This window comes from Rhineura floridana, chromosome 11 (genome assembly GCF_030035675.1).
Source record: "Rhineura floridana isolate rRhiFlo1 chromosome 11, rRhiFlo1.hap2, whole genome shotgun sequence".
NCBI classification, from domain to species: Eukaryota; Metazoa; Chordata; class Lepidosauria; order Squamata; family Rhineuridae; genus Rhineura; species Rhineura floridana.
Window position 1 is genome coordinate 45,079,696 of NC_084490.1, and position 27,851 is coordinate 45,107,546.

At 42.9% G+C, this 27,851-nt stretch overlaps 1 protein-coding gene and 1 long non-coding RNA gene across 3 annotated transcripts; one reads left to right on the top strand and one right to left on the bottom strand.

The window, feature by feature from the left end:
* On the bottom strand, positions 1 to 21,699 carry LOC133366163 (uncharacterized). Its single transcript, XR_009758361.1, has 3 exons — positions 21,496 to 21,699; positions 2,239 to 2,325; positions 1 to 191 (listed from the first exon to the last, which is right to left on the bottom strand). It is a non-coding gene; the product is annotated as an uncharacterized LOC133366163 (long non-coding RNA).
* On the top strand, positions 11,801 to 27,434 carry PRR15L (proline rich 15 like). 2 transcript variants are annotated; one of them, XM_061588951.1, is made up of 2 exons: positions 11,801 to 11,856; positions 23,485 to 27,434. In XM_061588951.1, exon 2 carries the CDS (start codon positions 23,511 to 23,513, stop codon positions 23,829 to 23,831), a length of 321 nt encoding a protein of 106 aa, XP_061444935.1. In that variant the 5' UTR covers positions 11,801 to 11,856; positions 23,485 to 23,510; the 3' UTR covers positions 23,832 to 27,434. The 2 variants fall into 2 exon arrangements, with proteins under 2 accessions (XP_061444935.1, XP_061444934.1); XM_061588950.1 differs by having other exon boundaries at positions 11,810 to 12,057.
* Positions 27,435 to 27,851: the final 417 nt, after the last annotated feature.

The following is a 27,851-nucleotide window of genomic DNA, read 5'->3' on the forward strand; positions in this document are numbered from 1 at the left end:
ACTTGCTCCTCTTCACAACTCCGCCCTTCTGCACCAACAGCCAATCGACATAGACGCAGGAGCAGGCTCTTCCGCCGCAGCCAGTCAAGGATGCACGTTCAGCCGACCTGTGCCCACCCATTCTGCGAAATCAAATGAGGAAGCTGCAAAAGGCCACGCATCTTTCTTTCTGATTGGCCGGTGGGAATTTACTAAGAAGAAAGAAGAACGGGATAGAACGTGTCAGTGACAAGCTACTTGCCGGCAGGTGGCGCTCAAAAGCTGCCGGTTGTCCCTTTTTCGGAGGTACAGCTTTCTGCAAACCTGTATTAGTATTGACGACTGAAACTACGTGTGCATGTAGGTTGAATGGCCAACTAGATCCCTTCAGCTAAGGGCAAGATCAGGCTTGAAAGAACTGCGTGCGGGGGAAGATTTAAGCCAAGCCATCAAATCAGTGCTATTGTTTCCCTTTTTCTAGCATTGCTCCTGAACATAGCAGGCGGAAACTCTGAAGTTGAAGCTTGTTTCCTTGCATTAAGATAGTAATGATGGGGAAAGACTGTTGGATTGCTTCATGTTTTAAGCCCTTAAAGACACAGAAGTTGAATGGTCCACGGCTGCCTAGAGTCATTGTGACATCAAACCAGAATGGCCATTTGCTACCAAATAACACCTGGGAAGTTTCCCCCAAGCCTGCTGCTATCTCCCTCTTTCGTAGGGTGCTGTCATTTGTCTGCATAAGCAATGGCGCTCACAACAACCTGTCAGAAACAGAGCAAAATATTAAACACCTGGGAACTGGGAACATGCTGCTATAAAGTTACAAGATGATAACACTGTCTCTGAGCATGTGCACAGTCTCATTAGTGAGTAACTGCAGACAACTCTCACAGATCTGGGACTAGGAAGCAGGCTTCCAGACAGAATTCACTCCCAGGCCCTTTCTTTTGCAAAATTATCCATTTATCTGCCTCTACATCAGAGTCATATCAGGATGAACATTACAAAAGGCCACATACAATTGCTCCCCAAGGCACAATCACCCAGCAATCCTCACGTTTATATACACATATAAGATATGCATTCACACAAAATTTTGCATAAGCTAATTATTTAGAAAAAAAATCCAATTTTGAAAATTTTCAATGTTTGGTTTGAAATTTGACTAAGTGATGTTGGCTATAAACACACTAGTCGCCGGAGTAAAGCATTTCCATTAGCCACACCTGGAGGAGGAATGGGTTGATCTGCCAACCAGTTGTGAAATCTCTTTGAAGCAATTTTTTAAAAATGCACTTGCGCTGCTCCCACCAGGTTTTACGGTCTTTCGGGGGGGGGGGGGAATCTTGCAGCTTTTGAGTGAATTTCTTGGCAGTAACATTAAGCAACAACTTTCTAGTTAGTTGATTTATTTGTTTAAAGTTAAACCACAGGCCATAAGAAAATGTATGCAAAATACAAAGGGCGCACTGGATCACATGAACTGTCACTGTGCCATACAAAAGTTTCCATTATAAACAGTGATTGCATATATTAGAGTTAAAATGATCTAAGCAGTACTAAGTGTATTTTAGCAAACCAAATTATCTTGCAATCTCACCGCTGCTTCCATATCGGATGATCACCTTGGCAAAACATGGACGTTTTTTGAATATATTAATACCTTAACTTCTGGAGGGCAACTGCAAATAATGCTGTCTTACAAGTAATATACAAGTGAAACGTTCAACAAAGGTTCAGGATGCTTTCCAACCACTCCATTCCATTGCTCCTCCCCAGTTTTCCATTTTCTCCTGTCCCCCCCCCAAGCTTGGAAAAGTTACTTTTTAAAACTACAACTCCCATCAGCCCCAGCCAGCATGGCCACTAGAGTGGGCTGATGAGAGTTGTAGTTCAAAAAATTAACTTTTCCAAGCTCTGTCCCCCCTCCCCCGTCAGTCAGCATTCCCAGTGAGCATGCTCAGTTCTCATTGGGCTGGTTCCCCTCACCCCATAAAGTTTTTTGTACTTTTGCAAGATATCAGCAAGTTTCCCCCAAGCCTGCTGCTATCTCCCTCTTTCGTAGGGTGCTGTCATTTGTCTGCATAAGCAATGGCGCTCACAACAACCTGTCAGAAACAGAGCAAAATATTAATCTAAAAGAATATAGCAGACTTTTTCAAAACTGGACATTATGGTATGCATATTAGAACTTGCCAAATCCATTATATGTACTCATTGGCTTAAATCCAAAATAAAATTTAATTTAAGTCTCACTTATTTCAATGGAACGTAAGTGCATCTACAATTCTCTAGACCAGGAGCGGTTTTGTAAGATCCAGGCAGCATCCCTAATTAGGAATCCTGAAACAAAATTCAGACAGGGAAAATATAAATCAGTACTTGAATTGGGGGTGGGGAACAGAAGGCGTTTGGACCCCACACCTATTGTGACAGCCCTCTTAGGTACTATTTTAGATTACTACAGAGAGGTGTACTTTTGCTAAAATCGGGGGGGATCAGAGGACCATTGGATTTCATTAGACATACCACATCTCCCTCCCCTCCATAATTCGAGCATTGATATAAATTTGAATCTTTGCAGGCAGATTCATGTTAGAAGGCCCCAACTGCATTATACATTTTAAACAGTATCATACCACTTTTAACAGTCATAGTTTCCCCTAAAGAATCCTGGGAACTGTAGTTTGTTAGGGTGCTGAGAGTTGTTAGGAGACCCCACTCCCCTTGCAGAGATACAATTTCCAGAGTTCCCTAGGAAGGGGGACTAACTGCTAAACCACTCTTGGAATAGTAGCTGTCTGAAGGGAATATACTCATCCCAATTCCTTTCAGTTCTACATAGGATGTGGTCCTCCATCCGTTGGGAAGATCTGCTGTTCTAGCACAATGCAGGAAGGGTGCTTCCAGATCACCTGTTTATTGGGCTTACATCCTGATTTGCTTGCAGGGAGATTAGAGACAGTTGGCTATTTAATGAGCATTTATTCCAATTTGTTTGTGGAGAGGACATTGTGTCATAGTGTCCAGTATGTTTTCTTGTCACTTTCCTTTTTACAAAAAGTCTGATCTAACTTTGGGGGAAATGAGGTTGTTGCACAAGACCTCCCAATAAACTGTAACTGTGCAACCTGAATTTGCTAGAAGGTGATTGACTCCAACCCAAAAATAGAGAGAGTCTGGATCATCTGGAGAGAAAAATAGAATTCTCCCTATATTGGAATGGGAATGTGTGCTGAGAGGGAGAGGAAACAAGTCCGTCCCCCCCTCCAAACAAAGACTAAGTCATTGAAAGAAGGAAAGAGGCAAGGAACCGGTCTGGCAAGTGGCTGAGCCAAAGTCTAGTTTGACTAATCTTTCAGAAGGAAATAATAGATTCAAAAGGACAATAGTCCAAGCAGCAAAAACCAGAGGCCTTAACTCTTTAGTGACAAAGAGCAGCAGAGGAACAGATGCTGGAGAAGGTTTTCCTTTCCACTTATGACAACTTAGCCCAAGAAGATCTACCAGTAAGGACCAAACCAAGGGAAGGTGAGATTTAAGGGCTGTTTTACATTTATATCCTAGCTTTCTTCCAAGGTACCCAGAGTAGTATACATGCATCTCCCTGTCCCTATTTTATCCTCACAACAACCTTGTGAGGTAGATTAGGGTAAGATATAGTGACTGGCCCAAAGTCACCCCAGGGAGTTTTATGGCTGAGTAGGGATTTGAACCAAGCTCTGCCCAAATCCTAGTCTGGGGATCACCAACCTGTCTCCTGTGGGTACCGTGGTACCTCTGAAGGCCTTCAGTAACAACCCCCCCAGTCAGGCAGCCCAGAATCTGAGTTTTCAAGGGGGAGGAAGTAATTGTCTATCCCTTCTAGACAGAAAATTATGGAGCAAAATGTGCAAGTACCATTCTAAGTGATTTCTGTGAAATGAGCCAGACTGCCTGCTCCTGCTTGTCAGTGTTTTTAGCCAATAAGTGAAAGAGCTGTGACTGATAAGTGAGTTGTTTGGACACCAGGAAATAGGAATTCCTGGGGTCCTAAAGAGCTGCTATTTTGCTCTTGCTTTTAGTGCACTTTTCCTACTTCTTCTTCTTTAGTCCTTTGAATCTCCATAGTTTGCCCTTTATTTTTCCCTAACAACTAGGATGCATCTTTCCTGTGGTGGGTTCAGCTGAGATCAGTTAGTGCCTAGAAATTATTTTCTGCAAATTCTGCTACACAATAAGTGTGGGTGAATGTTAAAGAATCCCCTTCCCCAAAAAACGCAAATGTGAAAACTTTGCAAAGAGGCTTAGGCATGTCTTCTGCTTTGCAGAAACTAAAGATCAGGAACTCGTTAAAAATTCACTGCAGAGTTAACTTACAGTATAATCATATATGTGTCTACTCAGAAGTAAGTCTTTGTATTTAATGAGGGCTCTTGTGCCTTTAACAGATGTATGGTAGGCATATATTCAACAGATCAAGCCTTTTCTAGTATGGAAATACAATTACTGGAAAGACTTCACCATGACTACTCCCTAATTTTGTGTTACACTATGCTCCCATGACAGCTACTTTGTGACTGGTGCCCCCTGGATTCTCTCAATGTTTGAAATGTGCCTAGGGCTTGGGTCCCTGGGCACTAGCCTGCCTGGACCTGCACCGCCGTTCACCCCAACACCCCCTCCCAATACAGGCAATGTGGGGCTTACATTGGCTCACCCACCTCACTTACCACCCTCACACTGAGCATGTCTGCCATCACTCAAGATGGCAGCAGGGGCATCAACCCCTTAGGGACAGCCCTGCCACCATCTTGGGTGATGGCAGGCATTACACGTGCATCATGCAGGGCACTAATGTGACAGGTAGGTGAGTCAGGTGCAGCCCTGTAGCCAGCCTTCCTTGTTAGGTGGGGCAGCCACATTTCTAGGTGGGGCATTTGGGGGGGGAAAGGCATATAGCATCTGCCAATCCCCCACCTCATTGGTGGAGGGGATGCAAGGGCCAGACCAGGAGATGAGAAAGGCAGTGACCTTCCCCATCACTCCTCCATCCAGAGAGTGAAGTAACCTACATGAATAAAGCTTAATCTATTGAATTGTCTCACCCTTTTTTGACTTTGACTATAGCAAAGTACCCTTTCACCTGTGGTCTGTCCCTGTGTTCTGATTTGCAAGCTAGCCAAATGTGGGCTGGATTGAACAACTATCAGGTGGATCCACAGCTGGCTACAGAATCAATGGTTCCTTCTCAAAGTCGGGGGCAGCATCGAGTGGGTACCACAGGGCTCAGTCCTGGTTCCCATTACTTTCCAACATTTATATTAATGACTTAGAAGAGGAGGTGTAGGGAATGCTGATCAAATTTGCAGATGATACAAAATTGGGAGGCATAGATCATACCCTGGAGAACAGAAACAACATTTAAAGTGATCTTGATAGGCTGGAGAATTGGGCTGTAAAGAACAGAATGAAATTTAACAGGGATAAGTGCAAATTTCTACATCTAGGAATAAGAAACCAAATGTACAGTTATAAGATGGGAGATACTTGGCTCAGCAATACTACATGTGAGAAGGATCTTGGAATTGTGGTTGATCACAAGCTGAACATGAGCCAACAGTGTGATGTGTCTGCAAAAAAGGCAAATGCTATTTTAGGCTGCATTAATAGAAGTATAGTTTCCAAATAATATGAAGTACTAGTTCTTGTCTATTCAGCTCTGGTTAGGCGTACTCTTGAGTACTGCATACAGTTCTGGACACTGCACCTTAAGAAGGATGCAGTCAAACTGGAACAGGTTCAGAGGAGGGCAACGTATGATCAGGAGACTGGAAACAAAGCCCCATGAGGAGAGACTGAAAGAACTTAGCATGTTTAGCCATGAGAAGTGAACACTAAGGGGAGATATGATAGCACTCTTTAAGTACGGAAAGGTTGTCTCAATCATCCAAGAGCGCAGGACACAGAATAATGGACTCAACTTACAGGAAACCAGATTTCAGCGAAACATCAGGAAAAACATCCTAACTCTTAGAGTGGTATGACAATAGAACCAGTTACCTAGGTAGGTGGTGGGTTCTCCAACACTGGAGGCATTGAAGAGGCAGCTGGACAGCCACCTGTCAGGTATGCTTTAAGTTGGATTCCTGCATTGAGCAGCAGGTTGGACTCGTTGGCCTTATAGGCCCCTTCCAACTCTACCATTCTATGATTCTTCATTAATTGAACTACTTTAGTACTACTTTAGTAAAGACAGTGATCTCCTGGGTTGGCTTTTCATGCTGCATTGGGTATCTCAGTTTTAGATTCCACCTGAAAAACAAACTTGTCCATACTACAAATTTAGGGAAGGGCAGAGAGAAAATAAATACTATAGGGTGTGTTTGTTAACTCCTCCTTGAGAGTCCCTCCTACTAGTCTTATTCTTGGCCTTATGATTTTCCTTTCTGTTGGACAATGAAAATAAACATTTAACTGGCTGCTATATAAAGGATGAACTAAACAATTGGAAACTAATTGTAGAAAGCAACTGGATTTTTTTTACTGGTTGTTGGGTTGCTTTTTCTATCCAGAAACACTAAAAAGGCCTCATGCAGAGCTGCACATATTAGGAAAATCAGAAATTATGCCCGAGTTACAGCTTAGATGTCCGGCCAGCCAGCCAGCCAGCTAACTATAGCATACATAGCAATATTTGTATTCCTCCGTGGCGCAGAGTGGTAAGCGGCGGTAACGCAGCTGAAGCTCTGCTCATGGCCAGAGTTCGATTCCAACGAAAGGAGGAAGTCGAATCTCCGGTAAAAGGGGTTGAGGTCCACTCAGCCTTCCATCCATCCGTGGTCGGTAAAATGAGTACTCGGCATATGCTGGGGGGTAAAGAAAGGCTGGGGAAGGAACTGGCAATCCCACCCCATATATATGGTCTGCCTAGTAAACGTCACAAGACACCACCCTAAGAGTCGGAAACGACTTGCACTACAAGTGCGGGGACACCTTTACCCTTAGCACTGTTTTTATCCTTTGCCATCAAGTAATCAAGAAAAAGAAGGAAAAAAGCCACTATGATTGTGAGTATAGTAAGCACTTTAAAAGAGTAAAGGGTAGCCATTTTTTCAGATCACTTTAAGTTCTCTTTATTTTACCTTTTAGCAATAAGCAATCAGTCCTGCTCTACTCATTATAACAGCACAGAATAAACAAACTCTTACTTCTTACTGCAGGCAAACAAACATACTTCTTTATTGCTGGCTGGGTAGACAGCACAACTCAAACTGAAACTGAGAAGCAAAGGAAAGTCCAAGGGGTGGAATCTAACTCTAGCCCATAATGCAGGTCTACTATTAAGGGTCATGTGATTGTAGAGATTGTTTTTTTCAGGATCACTTAAGAAATTAAAGGGTGATTGCGATCATTAAAAATACACCCTCAGTCAGGGAAAGTCTTGAGTGAGCAGACTTTTGGGTGCCCTTCCAGATGAGGCTTTTGTTGTGCACTTGCCCTGCCTTATTCACTGAATTTTTCAGAGGGCCCTATTCTTAAATTGCTCCTGTTCTTAAAACAAACTGCCATTCTTTAAATGGAGGTTATGTCATGTCATAAATTAAAAGGAATACAATTTATTTTAAAAATCTGGGGGGGGGAAGCACAGATCTAGGACGGGCAGTGCCCACATTCCCTATCTCTGGCTATAGGCCTGAGCAGGCAGGCTTGCTTAAGTCCATGCCACCTGTAGGTGGGGGGTCTGGGAGCTCCAACTCCGCAATCTGCAGCAGCATCAGGCCACATGACCTGATGCTGCTGTGGATCACAGAACAGGCTCCACCCTCCCACCTTAAGGAGAGGCCCCTCAGAGTGAGGCCCTGGGCTTCCGCTCAAAGAAATATATTTTTATTTCAGCAACCCTGCCCAGATCTGTGATTTTGTTACGTAAACTTGTTTTTAAATTCTATTGATTTTATCGATATTTTTTTATAATGTTAAGGTGCTTCCAGACAACATGTTTATTGACGATTCATCCTGATTTTTTTTGCAGGGAGGTTAGATGACATTGTGTCAAAGCAAACGTTATCCCACACTTTCCAGTGCATTTTCTGGGCACTTTCCTTATTGCAAAATGCCCAGTCTTTGGGGGAAGTGGGTTTGTTGCACAAGACCTCCTAACCAATTAATTGTACAACCTGAATTTGCCAGTATATGATTGAATCCCACCCAAAAATAGTGACCCTGGAAGCACTCTTATTATATTTACTTTTTTTAAAGGGTTTTAAAAATATTTTGATAAAAATATACTATTCTATGCATATTGAAGACTATATAAATAATAATTAAAGAGTATTCAAGTTTTGAAAATAATATGTTATTGTAGGTGGAGGTGGGCAGGCCTGTTGTCCTACAAAAAAACTCTTCAGCTTGCACTGCCTACTATTACAGATGCACAGGGATGAACTGGGGGTCTGGCAGTCTGCCATCCAGAAGTTCCTTTTGTGGGGGAGGCAGTCTGGAGGTGTGGTTTAGAAAGCAATGTAGTAACATGGTGATGTTATCCCTCTGGTGTTATAGATGCTATCACCTGCTGCAGTGCCCCGCAGTCTTTTACATAGGCAAATCAGGTTAGTCTCTCTTTAAGGAAAGGGATGGACACAAATCTGGTATTAAAATGGGAAGGGCAGAAATAGCAGTGACAAACATTCTGCCTTTAAGGTCACTATGCTTGGGCCAAATTCACACATATAGGTGGATCGCTCCATTTCCATAACACCAAACAGTGCATTAACGTGTGTAAATCCATTATTTGAGGTCACACTCCACAGATAACATTTCATCTTGTCTGTCACCATAAACTATAATGACTGTTTTAAATGCAGACTGTTAACACACACTTAGCTGTGAATAATGTAGTGTTGAGACATGGACTACTGCACATGTGTGATTCAGGCTGCAGCTTCAGAGGACAAGTGGGGTATGGTGGTTAGAGTGTTGGGGTTGATGTGGGAAGCCCAGGTTCAAATCTCTGCTCAGCTTCTTGGATTGGCTGTGCAGCACAATCCTAAGAAAGTTATTTCAGAAGTGAGTTTAGGATTGCAGCCATACAGCCAATTTACATGGATGTAAGAAGTCTCAATATTTATTATTTATTTATTATTTCAATTTATATACCGCCCTTAGCGAAATAGCTCTCAGGGCGGTGAACAAACAAAATAAAATACAATATATCATAATAAAAATACAAAAACATATACAAACAAACAACGAAAAGCACAGCAAAAACAAAATAAATACTACAAAAATTAAAATACAGATTAAAAGATTTAAAAAGTTAAGACGATTAAAATGCCTGGGAGCATAAAAAGGTCTTTACCTGGCGCCGAAAAGATGGAAGTGTAGGCGCCAGGCGTACCTCTTCGGGGAGGCTGTTCCACAACTCAGGGGCCACCACAGAAAAGGCCCTAGATCTCGTAACCACCCTCCGGGCTTCCCGATGGGTTGGTACCCGGGGGAGGGCCTTAGATTCTGAACGAAGTGAATGGGTAGGTTCATAGCGAGAGAGGCGTTCCACAAGGTATTGAGGTCCCACGCCGTGTAAGGCTTTATAGGTCAAAACCAGCACCTTGAATCTCGCCCGGAAGCAAATAGGAAGCCAGTGCAGACGCGCCAGGACAGGTGTTATATGCGAAGACCAACTGGTCCTCGTCAATAATCTGGCAGCTGCGTTCTGCACCAGCTGAAGCTTCCGAACTGTCTTCAAGGGCAGCCCTACGTAGAGCGCATTACAGTAATCCAATCTTGAAGTTACCAGAGCATGGACAACGGAGGCGAGGTCGTCCCTGTCCAGATAGGGGCGTAGTTGGGCTACCAGACGAAGATGGTAAAACGCATTCCGTGCCACCAAGGCCACTTGGGCCTCGAGAGACAAGGAAGAGTCGAGAAGAACCCCCAAACTACGTACCTGTTCTTTCAGGGGGAGTGTAACCCCATCCAGAACAGGGTAAGCATCCACCATCTGAGCAGGGAAGGCGTTCACCAACAATGTCTCAGTCTTGTCTGGATTGAGTCTCAGTTTATTAGCTCTCATCCAGTCCATTATCGCGGTCAGGCAACGGTTCAGCACATCAACAGACTCACCTGAGGAAGATGAAAAGGAGAAATAGAGCTGCGTGTCATCAGCGTACTGATGGCAACGCACTCCAAAACTCCTGATGACCGCACCCAGCGGCTGCATGTAGATGTTGAAAAGCATGGGGGACAAGACCGATCCCTGGGGGACTCCACAATGGAGAGTCCAGGGTGTCGAGTGATGTTCCCCAAGCACTACCTTCTGGTGACGATCCGCAAAGTAGGAGCGGAACCACTGCCAAGCAGTGCCCCCGACACCCAACTCCGCGAGTCTCCCCAGAAGGATACCATGGTCGATGGTATCAAACGCCACTGAGAGATCAAGGAGAATCAACAGAGTCACACTCCCCCTGTCCCTCTCCCGACAAAGGTCATCATACAGGGCGACCAAGGCTGTTTCGGTGCCAAAACCGGGCCTGAAACCGGATTGAAACGGATCTAGATAATCGGTTTCATCCAAGAGCGCCTGGAGTTGGCTGGCAACCACCAATGAACTCAATGGGAATGCTTTCTAGTAAATATTTGTAGTATTAGGCTGCCTGGCAAACTGCCGTCTTCTTGCCTAACCTACCTCACAGGATTGTTATAAAGATTGTTGTGGAAATTATATATTATATTATAAACATTATATGTTCACATATGTGCCACCTTAACCTCCTGGGGGAAAGTGGGGAGGAAATAAGTGATTAATAATATAATGCATAACAAGTAGCTGCAATGAGGAGTTGCAACACTAACACTGATTAAGCACTGGTTCACACATGTACATTTGTCACTTGATGACTGCAACATCAGGTGATGTACAAAGATGTGTGAATGAAGTAGCACTGGTTAGACCCCCACATACAGAATATTCATAGCATTCAATGCGTCTGAGATGCAATGTTTTTAAGTAATGTTCATTCACAATCTGGCTGCCAGTAATCAAGTGATAAGATATGAAGTGATATACATGCACTGGTGAAACAGCCCTAATCAATTTGACACGGTGTCATGAATAACAAGGGATGGAGAACCTGTGGCTCTCTAGATTTTCTTTGACTCCATCAACTCCAGCCAGCATGACCAACGGTCAAGGATAATGGGACTTATAATTCAACAACATCTGGAAAACTGCAGACTCTCCAACCATGTGAATGAAAATGCTCTTGGAAGTTTCCCTTGATGCAAAAGGCAATTGTCCTCCATTTAGTATTTACATGTTGATGCTCCAGCCAACACACAAATTTGATTATGGTGCATCCCTGCTTTACACCCCAGTTAACAGGATATATTTGCAAACCCAGTGCTTTAAGTTTCATCTTGTTAACTGGGTTTGCATTCCAGAGGATCTCAGCCTCTGTATATGTATGTGTAATATATATATTGCCTCTGGCCTTCTCAGTCAACAACAGGCACCTGAGGAAGTAGGGTGTTTATCTATGAAAGTCTTGCCCCAATAAACTAATAATCTCTAAAGTGCCATAGGACTCATCCTTCCCTGCCCCCACTCCCTTTTCTTTACAACAGGCTATCATGATTGCCATTCTGGAATCTAATCCCCTCTGAATCTAAAGGCTCAGATGCCCCCCTCTTCTCCTCAGGTGACATCAAATGGAGCAGTAGCAAAATGTCTTAGCTTAGATTTCTCTCATCATGAATATTCAGAACTCACTCGGCTCAGCCTCTGTTAGCTCCTGTTTACTTTAGGCAGGAGTGGCTCAGTCTCCGGTTAACCTTGACATACAGAGAGAGAGAGAGAGAGAGAGAGAGAGAGAGAGAGGGGAGCAGCACAAACAGGTATGTTGCACCTCGGCACACCTGAGCTGTGATATGAGAGCCACTTTTTTACTGGCTGGAGGAGCCAAACCTGCTTGTTTTGCCACAGAGACCCACCTCACTGTCAGGCCCCCATCCCATTACTTCTTTATGTTGGTCTTTCCCTATAACGGCTGAACATACTATCCTGTGAGGACGAAGTTGTGAAGTCCAAGAGAGCAGGTATGTTGGTAATGGCATTGGGGGGGGAGAGGGGGGGAAACTTGAACCACTCACTGGAACGTTGTGCCTCAGTGCCTCCACAAATGTTTAATTGATCACCACAACAGATGGAAAGTCTAAAACAAGGGTACTACAATAGATAGAGGTTCTTGTCTTTGCTAGCTCCCGAACTTTATTGGGTTGTCTTGGATGATGAGTTGTGGTCTTTCAGACTAATCTACCACGCAAGGTTGTTGTGAGGATAGAATGAGATAAGGACAACCTGGAACTTGCCATTGAGATAAGACAGGAAAACAAAATATGTGAGAAGAACTCATCTGCCAATGGCCTTATATATACATATATAATTTTATTTTTGTACACATGTATAATTAAACACTAATCACTTCACCCATAATTTATACATAAAAAGGAATCACCTGCCTATGATTTAATTAATTTCCCTCCAAAAAACCAAAAAAAAGCAAAACTCTATACCACATATAATTTCTATCTATCTTAATCTACATACACTGGATGTTTACTCCTTTCCCCATGTTATCTGTTTTCATACTAATTTTAAGATAACATAAATTCTTTCTCTGCTCTTTTACATTTTAACTTTTGTCTGATATATTTAATAGCTTGGACCTACTTATTTCAACTCATTTTAAATATATAATTCATAGTATCTTTTAGAAAACGGTCGCTGTCTACCTTGCTAGGTTGTTGTGAGGCTAGACTGAGTTAAGGACAACCTGTAACTTAAAGGCAAGTTACAGGTGGGAAAACAAAATAAGTGACAAGCAACTCATATACTAGTGCCTTTTTTATATATATCTCACAGCAGCAAACCTGGGTTGATCCCTGAAAGTACACTAGACAGGTAGGTACAGCTGATCCTGACTCCCCAATATGCATATCAAATGTGTTTGTGTACACAAGTTCCCCCACTTGTTCACACTTTTATGCTTTTCAATATACTTAAAATACCTTAGGGATTCACCTTTAAAATGAAAGGTGGGAATTGGCCCCAAGATCCTTTCCATGCAGGGTGTTTTTTTCAGTTTGTGAGTTCACATCATAGTTATTTCTGATCTGTTGTACAGGATCCAGATGTCTTCCCTCATGGTAGTGCTTCTGTGGCAGACATAGCACATTTCCTGAGAATTCACAGTGCTATCTTTTGTACTAGGGGAAATGCATTTTACCAACAAATCATGCATCCCTTGCTATTGGAATGATTGTGTGAGCACCACAGGCTCCGATCAGATGTTACCTGTGCTGAGAATGGCGAAGAGCGCTTTAGCTGCTCCTCCCCAGCCCAAAATGCTTGTACCAATTTGTCACTGTTAACACACACAAACACAGACGGAATTTTGTGTTATTTTATTTTTATTTATGCAATGCTTTTGAAACTGAGCATGCTTTCTCCTATACCTCTCTGTCACAGGAGTCCATGTAGGAGAAAAAGGAGGGTCTGCTTTCTTCTGGCTGGAACTTTATGTCTCCACCAGCTGCCTCCTGTACTGCTATACAGTAAAGGTTTATTGCCATACAGCAGTTTATTTTGGACACCGTGATGCTGATACATCATGCATGTTTTTCACAACAACGTTGTCCTCATCAAAATGCCATCCCACATTTTACACTCACCCCCCTCCCAGTTTAATCCAGGGTTTTTTATGTATTGGATTTTCCATGGAAACAGTAAATCCAGATTAAATGAAAAAAATGTATGGGGGTTTATTTATTTATTACTACATTTATGTCCCATCTTTCCTCCAAAGAGCTCAAGATGGAGTGTATGGTTCTTCCCCCTCCATTTTATCCTTACAACAACCCTGGGAGATAGGTTAGGCTAAAAGACCGTGACTGGCCCAAAATTACCCAGTGAGCTTCATGGCTGAATGGGGATTTGAACTGTGGTCTCCTGGATCCTAGACCAACACTCTAAGCACTACACCACACTGGCTGAGCCTGGCTCTTGTCATTGAGGAAGGCATTCTGATGCAGGTGAAGCTGTGGAAGACTTGCATGCCTGAGCACAAGTCCACAATAAACTGGCCTGTGAGAGTGCCCAAAGGATAGGGATGGATGGAAAGATCTATCAGTTTCAGTTTTCTCTAGTTCTCATTTTTAAATTCAGTTCTCCACATTTCTTCAGCAATTTGTGATTTTTTTTTTAATCCTCATGAAAATTCTCCAGCATTTTAGGGCATATTTCTCCTAATAAACACATTTTTGCTGGCGGTTTTTGATGAATGCATGCATTTTTGCAAGCAATTTCTCATATAATGCATTTTTGTATGTTATTTTCACTCATATATTCATTTTTATGCACACTTCTAACATATACATTTTGTAAACAATGACGAACTGCATTGCAAAAGTTGAATACGTGCAAATTTTGAAGGATGGCTATGTTTTGATTCTCATATTGTTTCAGAAAGTGCAAATTTGATAGATTTGGCTTGAAATGTAAACTGAATATAATTTCTCCCCCATCCCTACCAAAGGGTATGTCTACATGGAACATTCAGTTCCAAAACTGAATAATTCCAAAAAATGTCATACCTTCCCCAACCAAGGAATCCTAGGAACTATTTCTGCAAAAATACTAGGGCCCATAAATAGCAAATTCATGGCATATGGCAACCATAACACTACAATTTGAATAGTTGAGGGAGGGGGTCAGCTAAATCCATTTTAAACAAGTTTCAAACCAGGTTGAAATTTGTAATGTATATGTGCCTAAAGGCAGGTGATATGGGCATATGAGCAAAAGAAGTATCCATCTTCATTATCCCCTTCCACTCACTCTCACACAGTTTCTGACAGAGCAGAGGGGAAGGGTAGGTTTGACACTCTAGCCCAGCCTTCCCCAGCCTGATGCTTTCTAAATGCTGTTTGACTTCAGATCCCAGAAGCACTCAGCATGGCTTATGGTCAAGGATGATAGAAGCTGTAGTCCAGCAACATCTGGAGGGTACCAAGTTGAAAAAGCGTGCTCTAGCCCATTTCTCTTCTTCAAAGGGACCTACGCCAGTAAATGTAGTTTCTCAGCAGAGATAGTAGGTTGTATTCAGCTAAGTCATACTCAGAGTAAACCCACTGAAACTGATGTGCCTAAGTAAGTCATGTCTATTCACTTCAGTGGGTTTACTCTGGTAGAACTAGCATTACCACCAATAAACTCTGGAGGTACATCTGCATGGGAATGTCTAAGGTTGGCATGTCAGCCAGGAAGTATTTCCCTGAATATCTTAGATATAGTTGAGGAAGGCTTTATGCCAAGTAATATTTCTTAGTGGAACATGTGGATGTTGGTGGGAGTTTGAGAAGGTAGAAAGTGTTTTCCTTGCATCAAAATCTGGAAGCCATCTGCGCTGGTGGATCAGTGTGGAGAGCACACTGGAGGGCATCGTTGGCTGAAGAGATTGCAGCTGCATACACACCATATATTTAAAGCACATGACTTCCACCAAAGAATCCTAGGAACTGTAATTTGTTATGGGCACTAAGAATTGTAGCTCTGTGAGGGGTAAACTATAGTGTATATGCAGCCTGCCTGTGGACAGAATGAAGGTCAAACATGCTGCGATGGCACATCCATCAGAGCTGTATCCCTTCAACAGCCCAGACTCCCTTCAAGAAAGAATGAGGTAGCAGTCACATTACAAACAGCAAGCAGCACTGGGTACTCCTTTAAGGAATTATTCAGAAGCCCTGTGCTTGATTTCTAAACCTAAATAAAGCTTTAGAATCTCTTTGGGGGTTTCAAACAAAAGATGGACAGCCATCCACTTCTGCAGATAGATACTTTAAATATAGGATATTTGGACTACATCATTGGCTTTCACCTTATTAGATTTAGAAGCTTTCTGCAATCATTTCCATATGAATATGTCTACCAAGGATGAGCTGCATGTTTGATGTGGAAATGTGCCACAGATAATTTTGGGAGGTGATTTAGTTCTAAGGCACACATTCAGTAGGCTTGCAGACAGTCACTATTTTCAAGTGGGATTCTATCACATACTGGCAAATCCAGGTTGCACAATTATAGTTGATAGGGAGGCCTTGCACAACAGACCCTGTTACCCAAAAGATTGGACTTTCTACAATAAAGAGTCTGGAAAATGCTCTGGAAAGTGTGGGATAACACTTGCTTTTACCCAACACCATTAACTTCCTTGCAAACAAATTAGAATGAATGCCCATTAAATAGCCAACATTGTCTCATCTCCCTGCAGACAAATCAGAATGAATGCTTGATAAACAAGCTGTCTGGAAGCACTTCAGTTCGCAGAGGGTGGTGGCCAGGATCATGGAGCCCCACAATTGCTCCATGTGAACTGAGAGCAAACCCTAGATTACTTAAGGTTACTGATGCTTCAGCCCTTGCAGCCCTTCAAAGACAGGACTGTCCTCTATAAAATAGGACACGTGCCTCCCTTATAGTTTGGTGGCAATCAAACAAACAGGGCAAACCCTACCATTAGAAACAGTGAGGCAGCCACTGCACGCTGTGGACCCTGGTGTGTGTGAGAGTGCAGTGGTGGCTGCTTCTCTCTCTGTTCCTCACTATCCCCCTTACTTCACTTCAGGCAGCAATATGTCTTGTGCTGGCCCTGCAAACAGGCATTTTTTGGGGAGGTACAACATTCACAAGACCTCCACGTATGTATGAGTGCGTATGCGCATGTTTGCATATGCACACATACACATACATAGGGATGGGTGAATATATATGTTTTGGTTTCTTATTTTTCCAGTTTTAAGTTCAGTTCTCTACATTTCCAAATCAGTTTGTATTTGCAAACAACAAAGAAGCCCTAATAAAAATTAAGCAGTGCTTTACTGCAAATTTCTCCTAATATACATATTTTGTATCTCATTTTCCCTAATACATACATTTTTGCAAAGCAATTCCCACCAATACAATGCATTTTTGAATATAATTTTCACTAATATACAACAAAGGCTCTTACCACATATGGAGCGAGAAATGCCAGTTGTCCAAGCTGGATTTAGAAAGGGAAGAGGTACAAGATATCATATTGCAAACATACATTGGATAATGGGACGGACCAAGGAATTTCAGAAGAAAATCACCCTGTGCTTTACATATTACAGCAAAGCCTTTGATTGTGTAGATCATGAAAAACTATGGAATGCTTTAAAAGAAATGGGGGTGCCGCAGCATCTGATTGTCCTGATGTGCAACCTATAATCTGGACAACAGGCTACTGTAAGGACAGAATATGGAGAAACCGATTGGTTCCCCGTTGGAAAAGGTGTGAGACGGGTGTATTTTATCACCCTATTTGTTTAATCTATAAGCAGAACATATCATACGGAAAGCGGGATTGGACCAAGATGAAGGAGGTGTGAAAATTGGAGGGAGAAATATCAATTATTTAAGATATGCAGACAATACCATTGGCAGAAACTAATAATGATTTGAAACGAATGCTGATGAAAGTTAAAGAGGAAAGCACAAAAAGCAGGACTACAGCTGAATGTCAAGAAGACTAAAGTAATGACAACAGAAGATTTACCATATGTAACTTTAAAGCTGACAATGAGGACATTGAATTTGTCAAGGATTATCAATACCTTGGCACAGTCATTAACCGAAATGGAGACAATAGTCAAGGAATTAGAAGAAGGCTACGACTGGGAAGGACAGCTATGAGAGAACTAGAAAAGATCCTCAAATGCAAAGATGTATAACTGAACACTAAAGTCAGGATCATTCAGACCATGGTATTCTCGATCTCTATGTATGGATGTGCAAGCTGGACAGTGAAAAAAGACAGTAAGAGAAAAATCAACTTATTTGAAATGTGGTGTTGGAGGAGAGCTTTGTGGACACCATGGCCCGTGAAAAAGACAAATAATTGGGTGTTAGAACAAATTAAACCAGAACTATCACTAGAAGCTAAAATGATGAAACTGAGGTTATCATACTTTGAACACATAATGAGAAGACATGATTCACTAGAAAGGACAATAATGCTGGGAAAAACAGAAGGGAGTAGAAAAAGAGGAAGGCCAAACAAGAGATGGATTGATTCCATAAAGGAAGCCACAGACCTGAATTTACAAGATCTGAACAGGGTGCTTTATAACAGATGCTATTGGAAGTTGCTGATTCATAGGGTCACCATAAGTCGAAATAAACTTGAAGGCACATAACAACAAATATATGCATTTACATGCACATCTTACCCTAGTATATGCATTTTTGTATACATTACCTGTTTGGAGGACTGCCTTGCAAAATACCGAGAAGTGAGAATTTTGAATGGTGATGTTTTGATTCACATCTTGATTTGGAAAGTGCAGATTAGGTGAGTTTGCCTTTAAATGTGAACTGAATCAAATTTCTCCTCCATCTCTACACACACACACATATATTATATTATATGTGTGTGTATGTTTTTGTATGATACACATGCATCCCCCCCATATATTACCCAATCCTCTCTGAAGGGCTCAAAACAGGTTATACTCTACCCTTGAGCTCATTTTATCCCCATAGCAGAAAGGTAAGGTTTGGGGGCTGACTCAAAGCTGGCCCTATTATTAGGCAAAGTGAGGCATCCCCTCAGGTAGCTGATTTTAGGTGATTTGAAAAGGCAGCAAATTATTAATTTCATTTATTATTATATTATTTTTACTGCCAGTGATGGAGAGAAGTCCTTGTGAGATTTGCTGCCTTGTGTACCAAGATAATTCAACTAGCCTTGAGTATGCTATACCTTGATATATAGGTATAGATATCAATATATAAGTATAGATATCTATTTTGGAGTTGAGGATGGATGTAGAGGCACCATTTGTTACTCTGCTTCAGGCAACATAATGTCTTTGGTCAACTTAGCTACTGAGTCCTGTACATTAAATGTATGGTGTGTAAGCAGGCTATGCCACAGTCTAGAGTCACCACTGTGTCAAACATACCCTTTTTTCTTTTTCTTTCTAGAGAAAGAAGGCAATAGATGGAGGGAGAGGGGAAAAAACAGAGAAAGAGAGGATGGGGGAAAGTGGGTCATATGCTGCAGGTAGGGAATTTAAGATAAAGGTCAAACCTAGGGTAGGAGAGGTTGAAGACTAGTTAGAGCACATGCTTTGCAAGCAAAAGGTCCCAGGGCCAATCCTCAGCATCTCTCATTTTTAAATGGTTAGATGGACAAAGAGCCTAGCCTGGCAAAAGGCAATAAAGCTTTGCGTGATCATGCAGCTTAAGTGGCATAGAAGTTGAGGTCCTAGAACATGAGTGGAGAACCTGCAGCCTTCCAGATGTTGTTCAACTGGATACTGCAGACCAGGGGTTGGCAAACATTAGGCTTGTGGGGTCTACTTTGTTGTATACTAGGGCCCAGAGGTCCACCAAATGAAACAAAATAGTTGCTCAATCAGGCAGGCAGGCATCAAGACTTAAGGAATAGGGTGCCTCTGAGCATATCCTCAGCCCAGAAATGTTATCAGTGCCAGAAGCAAGTTCATACATCCTTTCACAGAAAAATCTAGTTCTGATTTCCCCCCAAATTTTCTTTCAAGCTATTTTTGTGTGCGTGGGAAGAGTGCTTTAGTTATTGCTGTTGTTAGACAATTGGGAATTAGAAGCCCTTACTGATTTACTACAAGTCATCCAAATATGTACCAGTAGATCCCAACCAAACCAACCCCCTCCTTAGGCATATCACATTATTTTGGCCTCACCTGCCTTGATGTAATACAGACATAATACTGGCCTTTCTTACAGGGATGTTGTAATGTGAAGCATTTAGGAAGCATGCCAGATACATTCTTAGGCTCTATTGAGGTATCTAATCTGTATCTATATCCATTATAAGCAGTTCCCCAATGTTCCATCTCTGTGCTGATCAAAAAAAGCTGGCTCAGGTTTTAGTCATTTCCACTGGGGCACAGTAAATAAGCTGCAATATGGAACACAGTTGAGAGGGAACAACATTTGCTGCTTGGCCTAGACATTTGGCTCACTAGGGACAGGGTGCAGATTTAGATTCCATCCCAGTGGTAAGGTGGCCACTTACACAACGGCCAAAAAAGAGGACAAAAGAAGGTACGGATGTGCATTTTTAATGTTTTTTACTGTATGTTTTGTTTTGCTTTTACCTGTTGTAAACCGTTTTGATGTATTTAAATGAAATAGTGGTATACAAATATATTTAAAAATAAATAAACGTGCATATGCTAGGTGGGGTGGAGCCACTATACTAGCTTCTCAGCAGGTAGGTCACTATTGCTTACCAGAAGGGGGAGGGGGGGGAGTTTGGCACATTTCAAATGCATCAGCTGAGCCAATGAGGTGCTCCTGTTGGTGTGTTTGCAATTGCATGACACTGACCACCACCACTCTCCTGGTAAGCAACAGCAGCTCACCTGGTAGGAAATTAGCTCACCCAGCAAGCCGCTTCCAATGCTAATTTATATGTACATATGCAAATGTAGTTATAATTTAAATGGAAATACAATACGTCTCACTGTAGCCAGGGAGGACTGTGACCAGATGACCAGCTCCATGCCTGCTCAGCCTGTTGGTGCTGCTGATCAGCAACTGCAAGACTCATCCCTGCTTGCCCTCCCTTCTTTGTCTTCAAACCAGATTGGGACTGAATAAACAGAGGACACCTTCAAACAGGGGACTGGCCTCTTGTAGCCCTTCAAATAGAGCAGGAGTGGGGAACCTGCGGCCCTCCAGCTACTGTTGAACTACAACTCCCATCAGCCCCAGCAAGCATGGCCAATTATCAGGGATGATAGGAGTTGTAGTTCAGTAACATCTGGAGGGCCACAGGTTCCTCCCTACCTAAAATAGAGGTCTGTCATCTGTAAGTGGCACATGGCCATCCTATCCAATGGTGTCCCCCAAGTGTAATCCTGTATTCTTCCCACATAAGTGTGTGGCTGGCTGCTGTTCACTCATGAGAGGAAAAGTAAAGGGCTGTATTTAGGACACACTGCAGTCTTAACAAGATGCACCCTGCACCTTCTATTGCAGAGGGCCACAGCATGCAGTGCAACCTGTCTCCCTATCCAGAGTGTACAAAGTTGCATTGCCTGGAGGGCTCTTTGCACTTTACAGGCCTCCATTTGCTGGTCCGCTTGCATGCATGCAGTGTACACATATGCACACACACAGAGTGCTTATCAAAATCACATACATTGTGCTAGTTATTATACCATTCCACAAACTTTATGGAGCCATGGGGGACTTGAGCCTACCCCAAACTAACACTTAAGCATCAGTGTATTATGTTTTTAAATTCTTTATAATAGGATTTTCAGTTCCATTCCATGCTTAACATTTCAGAGTACTATGAACACAGGCGCATAAAACAAAACAAATACTAGAGCTGTACAAATCAGCAAGCATACACTCTCTCCCACAATCACTTCTACATTCTTAGAGACAGCATGTACCTTTGTTCAGTGTAATGTGTGAACAAGCCTTGAAGAAACACATCCATACGATCACACGCTTTCACAAGCCTCCCCCTCCACTGTGGATAGTTCTTTTCAGTTCCTGATTGCAGAACAGCTTTGCTTACAAACAGATTGAAGGTTAGCTCAGAGAGTGAGCAGCAACGCCTTCAACAAACATGCTCTCATATCCTGATGGAAGCTGCTTTAGTTCAAGACAGAGACTGGCTAAGGGGGGGGGGAAACAACACCCTGCCGTGATTTGTAGGACAAGGGTGGCCTCTCTGTTGAGGCAAGATGATGTGACCTGTGGCCAACTCTGGAACTGTCCTTTGCTCACACACACTTCAGGCCCAACCAAATGACCACATGGGTAGTGCAAGGACAAGTTGCTTTTGCTTAGCAGTGAGGGAGGCCATGTGCCCTTCTTTGCAGAGGACAGTGCTCTGTTTGAAGGGCTTTCTGGTCTTAGTCCAGTCGCCTGTGTAAAGATCAAGAACCCTAACAAAGGGGAGCAGAGCAGGGGCCTTGAGCAAGGGCACACGGGTCACCTGGTCAGTCTTCTCCGCCATGGCAAAATATATTGTTTTTCTATTCAAATTACAGTAAAGCAACTTACAATAATAAAATACTAAAACTAATTGTAACAAACCAATTACCACCACCCCCCAAAAAATCAGTACAGATAAAAGCCAGGTCTAACAAAGCCTGCCACACTAAAAGAGGCTATCAGTACCTGAAGCCCTTCCAATTAAATGCCAAAGCCTGGGTAAAAAGAAGGGGTATTGCCTGGTGCCTAAAAATAGATAACAATGGTGCCAGCATGTCTCTCTGGGGACAGCATTCCACAAGCAGGGAGCCACCACTGAGAAGGTCCACTATATGCTTATATAAACTAACACAATGCAAATCATATGCAGATTTTTGCCTTTTTCTTTAGTGACGGGTTTCCTCCTTTTTGGTGATGTGCCCACCATACTGAGCTCACAGACCCAGACTTTTCCCCACAATGTTCAAGGCCTTGAGGGTTCAAACATTTTGCCTTGTGATTTCTAGGAACAGAAATTGGGATTTATATATATATATTCTCAGCAGGGGCATCACAAGATTTGGAATTTTAAGCACAGAATCTGCACCACTGATCAGTCTGAGGAGAAAGAACCAGCCGAAGCCACACAAACCCAGGGCTCCTCCAGAAAACCTGTTCATTGAGCATTTGTCCTGGTTTACTTACATGGAGATTAAATTATATCCAGTCTTTACTGAGCATTCGTTCTGATTTGTTTCCAGGACAGATATATAATGATCAGCATTCATCCTGATTTGCTTGTGGGCATTTATACATCTTTCCCTTAATTGTTCATTCATTTCACACTTTTCAATACATTTCCCCATCATGCTCCTATGAGGAGGCACACTTACTGTTGCGCTGGTTCCAGTGCTTCTCCACCACTCTTTTCTGGAAACAGGGGAACATGATCCAGCTCTGCCCCTTTTTACTCTAAAGGATCAGCTCAAGTGTCCTTTATTGTTGTTGTTGTTGTTGTTGTTGTTGTTATTCTTCAGCTTCAGACAGATTTCACAACTGATTAGTATATCAACTCATTTGCCTTTCAGGAGTGGCCAATAGAAAAGCTTTGCAGTAGGCTCAGGCAGAGACAGTTATTGGCCCAACACTTTGCTGTGGACAGTCCTGAAGGATCTGAAGTCAGTAGTGGGGAAGGGAGGTGTGTCCAGCCGAAGGCAGAGTCGCTTCAAAACGCAGCCAGAAAAACTGTTTTCACACCTTTTGAAGCGACTAGCCTGGCCACAGCCTAGAAGTACACTTAAAAAAAAAAAAAGTGGATTCATTGCACTAGGGTGACAGAATACTTTACTTGTGTGAACTTAAATTCTCCAGTATACATTACTTGAATCTCTCTGGCAAAATGCTGACAGTTTGGAGGCACCCGTGGTAATAACATATCTGCTTCCCCCCTCACTTTCAAGGGTGACGATTCCTTTCTGTCGGCACCATGGCGGAAAACAATAGCTGGTGGAAGCTGACTTTCCTCCGGAAAAAAAAATCCACCCCCAAGGTATTGTATGAGAGCCCAGATATCTATGCTGTTGCCAACAATGAGAACCAACAGGAGGGAGTGCTAGCAGATGGGGGCAGCGGTGCTACCAACGAGCGTGAATTCAATGCCCGGCTAGAGAAGATTGTGGACAAGAGCACCAAAGGGAAACATGTCAAAGTCTCCCATTCAGGGCGCTTCAAGGAAAAGAAGAAAGTAAGGGCCACGTTATCGGAAAATCCCAACTTTTTTGCTGACAGCGAGCGGGATGAGAAATAAGGGGCGTATGAAGGAGAGATTCCTTTCACGTGCCCTCATTTGAGGATGTTTCTCTGCTCCAAGAGAAGCGTAAGACACATCCATTTCATTCTATTTGCAAATGAAGTTAACGACGGACCATCTGGGCTTCCAGGAATGGCTCCTGATTTCATGTGACAAGAGAAGGTTCAGAAGAAGATGAACTTTATTAATGTTATTAGTTTTTTTTTTTAATTTAAGGAATAAATGCAATATTTTAAATGCAAGCTTGCTGGGTAATCAGCGGTGGAGAAACTTGATGCCAGAGGGACAGCAGCGTGTGTGACACAAGGCTCATAGTCAGAATTGCTTATTCAGTTACCCCTGGATACCAGTTAGCAACCCTGACATCCCAGTGGTGCCATCAGGGCAGGACTTTGTCCAGCCTCCAGTTCTCAGAAGAATGAACATGAGGGCCCCCCAAATTTAGCAGAGCTAGATTGCCATACTTTGAAGTATGTGAATGCACATTTAAAATTACCTAGCTGGACAGCTGTGTCATCCTCATAATCAGGGTAAGTGGAGTACTGATGTCTTTGCCACCCAGGGCCAGCATTGCCACCTGGCACCCTTGGGCAACAGTCCAGTCTGACCCACCAGTGCTGATGCCTGCCTTGGCCCTCCTGCCCACATGTTCTCTTGACTGCAGGTTTATCTGGCAGCGGTGGCTGGGTTTGAGAAGGTGCTTCCCACTGAACACTTCCCACAATGCTCCAGAATGCTCAGTGTAGCATAACCTTTGACTGGGGATCATCAACCTCTTTCTACCAGTAGGCACTTTTTGAATTTGAAGGCGGTGCCAGTTACAAAATGGGTCCTGTCACGGGCATAACATAAAATGGCTGCTGTTGGGGTGTGGTATAACACAATATGGCTGCCACATCTAAAAGACAGAAGAAAAGACAGGACCACAAAATGGTGTAGGCATGCCTGCCACATCAGTTCCTCCCCAATCAAAGAGGAAAAAGTCACCTATATCAGCCACCGCTGTGCTCACTCACAGAGAGAAGTTCTCAGCACTCCTCTGTGTTCCGTTCTGGCATCCAATGAAATGTGGGCATGTTCAGTGTAGGAGAGGCTGAGTCAGTGCAAACTGGAACTGAGCAGGAACTGTCTCTTGTGCACTGTGTAATTTTTGAAAATTTATTTTACTGAGATCTCTCATGGGCATGACAGAAGGTATTGGTCGCCGTGTTAGTAACCCCTGGCTGGCCCATTGTGGGAAATGTAAATGGTGGATGGCCTCCGAGTTTAAGCTATTGGAACAATGTAAAATTGTGACTGGGAGGGCCAGGGGGTGTTCGAAACTGAAAGCAGCCTTGCCGCCCCTTGGTGCAATGCTTACTGCTAAAGTTGGAGAGTCTAATCTGTTAGCGATTCTGAGTACTGAACCAGGTTCTGGTGCGGGCTTACATAACTATGACCTACCAAGCTAAACAGCCCCACAGACGTCCAAGTATATGATTAACACCCCACCCACTTTTCACTCCCAGGACTGTAGCAAAAATGGATTAATCGACCTCCTTATGGACCACCATATAAGGCTGGAGAGCTGTGTTTTCAGTGTGATGGGCCACAGTTTGTGCAGGCCTTGTCCCATGGCGTTCTGGACTACATAATCCAGAATAAAAAGGTGTAAATTGTGGACATGTCTTTGTTAGAAGCCTTACTGTGCCCTGTAGGATGATATATCCAGCTACAAACCAATGCATAACAGAAGCCCCACATGAAAATGTTTCCTTTATACCGATTCCATCTAGTTTGATTGCAAAACCGGCCCCTTTCTCTCACTCCCATCTGCTTCACTTTTTCTCCTCATCCTGGTGGGCAGCATTAGGGATTCTTATAAAGAAAAGCAGAAGGGTGTGTTGGTTTAGCATGGAGTGGCACCCCCAATAACATGTCCCTTGGGATGTGTTTTGTTTATGCTCAAGATATGACTGTTCTGTTTGTGGGTCAAAATAAATTTCTCTCCAGCTCAGACAGTAATTCTTATAGCAGTGCTGGGAAACCTCAGACTTGGGTGCCAAATGTCACCTTCTCCCGCCTCTTCCTCTTGACCTTTGGACTCTTCCCAAGCCACACCCCTCTGTCCAGGCCACACCTATCACTGGTCCTGCTTTGCACCCTTCCTGGGTACTTTTGCCTGTCTGGGTTGTGTCTCCGGTTACTAATAACACCTCTTGTTTGCCTCGATGAAGGATGAAGAAAGGTCTGTGTATCTGTGTAGAAGCCTCTGACTTTTGTGTTGCTGGAATGTAGCCTACTGTACAAAATGGCCCACCCACTTTTGCCTCTGGCCCCATCCACCCAGAAGGTTCCCCAGGAGGGAATGCAGCCCTCAGGCTGAAAAAGGTTTCCTGTCCCTGCCCTCTAGGGAGTGAAAGCTGGTGGCTCTGATATCAGCAGGTCAGTGAATCCGCTCCAGGTTTTAGTCTGAACTTCCAAGGAGCTGTCCGAGGTGAGCACCTCAGACAGCTCTTTGAAAGTCCAGACTAAACCCTGGAACAGATTCCCTGCCTCACTGACATGAGAGCCACCAGCCTGCACCGCTTCTGGGCTTTCCCTCTAATGTGTAGCTTTGTTATCTAGCTTGAGTAATCAATAACTGTCTGGTCCTTATTTTATTATTTTATTTATCTACCTGATTGATATATACCAATTGTTTGGGCACAATTGCCTCTTCTAGGTAGTGTACAAAATTTCATAATGTATGTTAATTATAAAACAAAACAAACATCCAGTTAAAACCACATTGCACTCCTTCAAATTGAACAGTAGCAGGTAAAGCATCAGCAACAATCAATATAAGCAGAAGCAATTAATAAAAAGCAGACTGAAATAAAACACAGGCTTCTTTCTTAAAAGTTTCCAAAGATGGTGTCACAAGACCCAGGGGAGAGAATTCCTAAGCGTGGAGCTACTGGCAAAAAGGTCCTGTCTCTAGTACCTATTAGCCTAATATCTCTTGTGAATCTTTTATGAATCTCCTTCAAGTCACTTATCAGCCACTTCTCTGTCCATATATGTATGTGCCCCATGTGGGTGGGGAAATACACCATTTGGTTCCTGTTTATTCCTGATGTCCCAGTTCAAGGTTCCTTGCCCAAAGTGTCACCCAAATGTTAGCAAACATCATTTTAAATTCCAACCATTAACTTGGGTCCACTAAAGTGGAGGAAAGGACGTCTAAAAATGATTGCTACACACATTGAATTCAAGGTTGTTCTTTTCCCACATTCAGTTCCATTCCCTCCAGTCTGTCCCTGCCAACTCTGCATGGTAGGTCAGGGGAATGTTTGCAGTGAAGAACTGTACTAATAACTCACCTATCAAGCTCATTTTATACTCATAAAAACCTACAGTTTTGTTGAACTTTGCACATCAGTTTTATTGAACTTTGTCAGTTTGTCTTCCTAACCGGCAAAAATTGCCCTTTGCACAATTTTTCCCTACTGTTATCCCATACAGATTGGGTTACAAAAGAAACTTTACTTGGCCTTCACACACACACCCACTCAGCCCACCCAAATTCAAGGGGAGCTCCCACCCACCCAAATCCCCCCTTAACCTTATTTATGTAAAGTCTCAGATGCAAAAGACCAAATTCAGATTACTTTATCTTTCCCACCCACCCTCCAGGGTTGGCAAAGCTGCTGGGCTTTTGTGAAAACTTTTTTTTTTAATTATGTTTAGACAGTGAAAAAATTAAGACCCTATCTGTACTGCATATTTAAAGCAGTAACAAATCTTGGGAACGGTAGTTTGTTAAGAGTACTCAGAGTTGTTGGGAGACTCCTATTCCACTCACAGAGCTACAATTCCCCGAGTAGTTTAACAACTAATCCCTCTTCCCAGAGAATTCTGGGAACTGCAGGTCTGTGAGGGGAACAGGGGTCTCCCAACAACTCTCAGCACCCTTCACAAACTACAGTTCCCAGGATTCTTTGGGGAAAGCCACAATTACTTAAAGTGGTGTGATATTGCGTTAAAGATATAGCA

Bases quoted from the DNA above. Each gene is read 5' to 3' on its own strand.
- PRR15L (XM_061588951.1), top strand. From the start codon at position 23,511: ATGGCGGAAAACAATAGCTGGTGGAAGCTGACTTTCCTCCGGAAAAAA.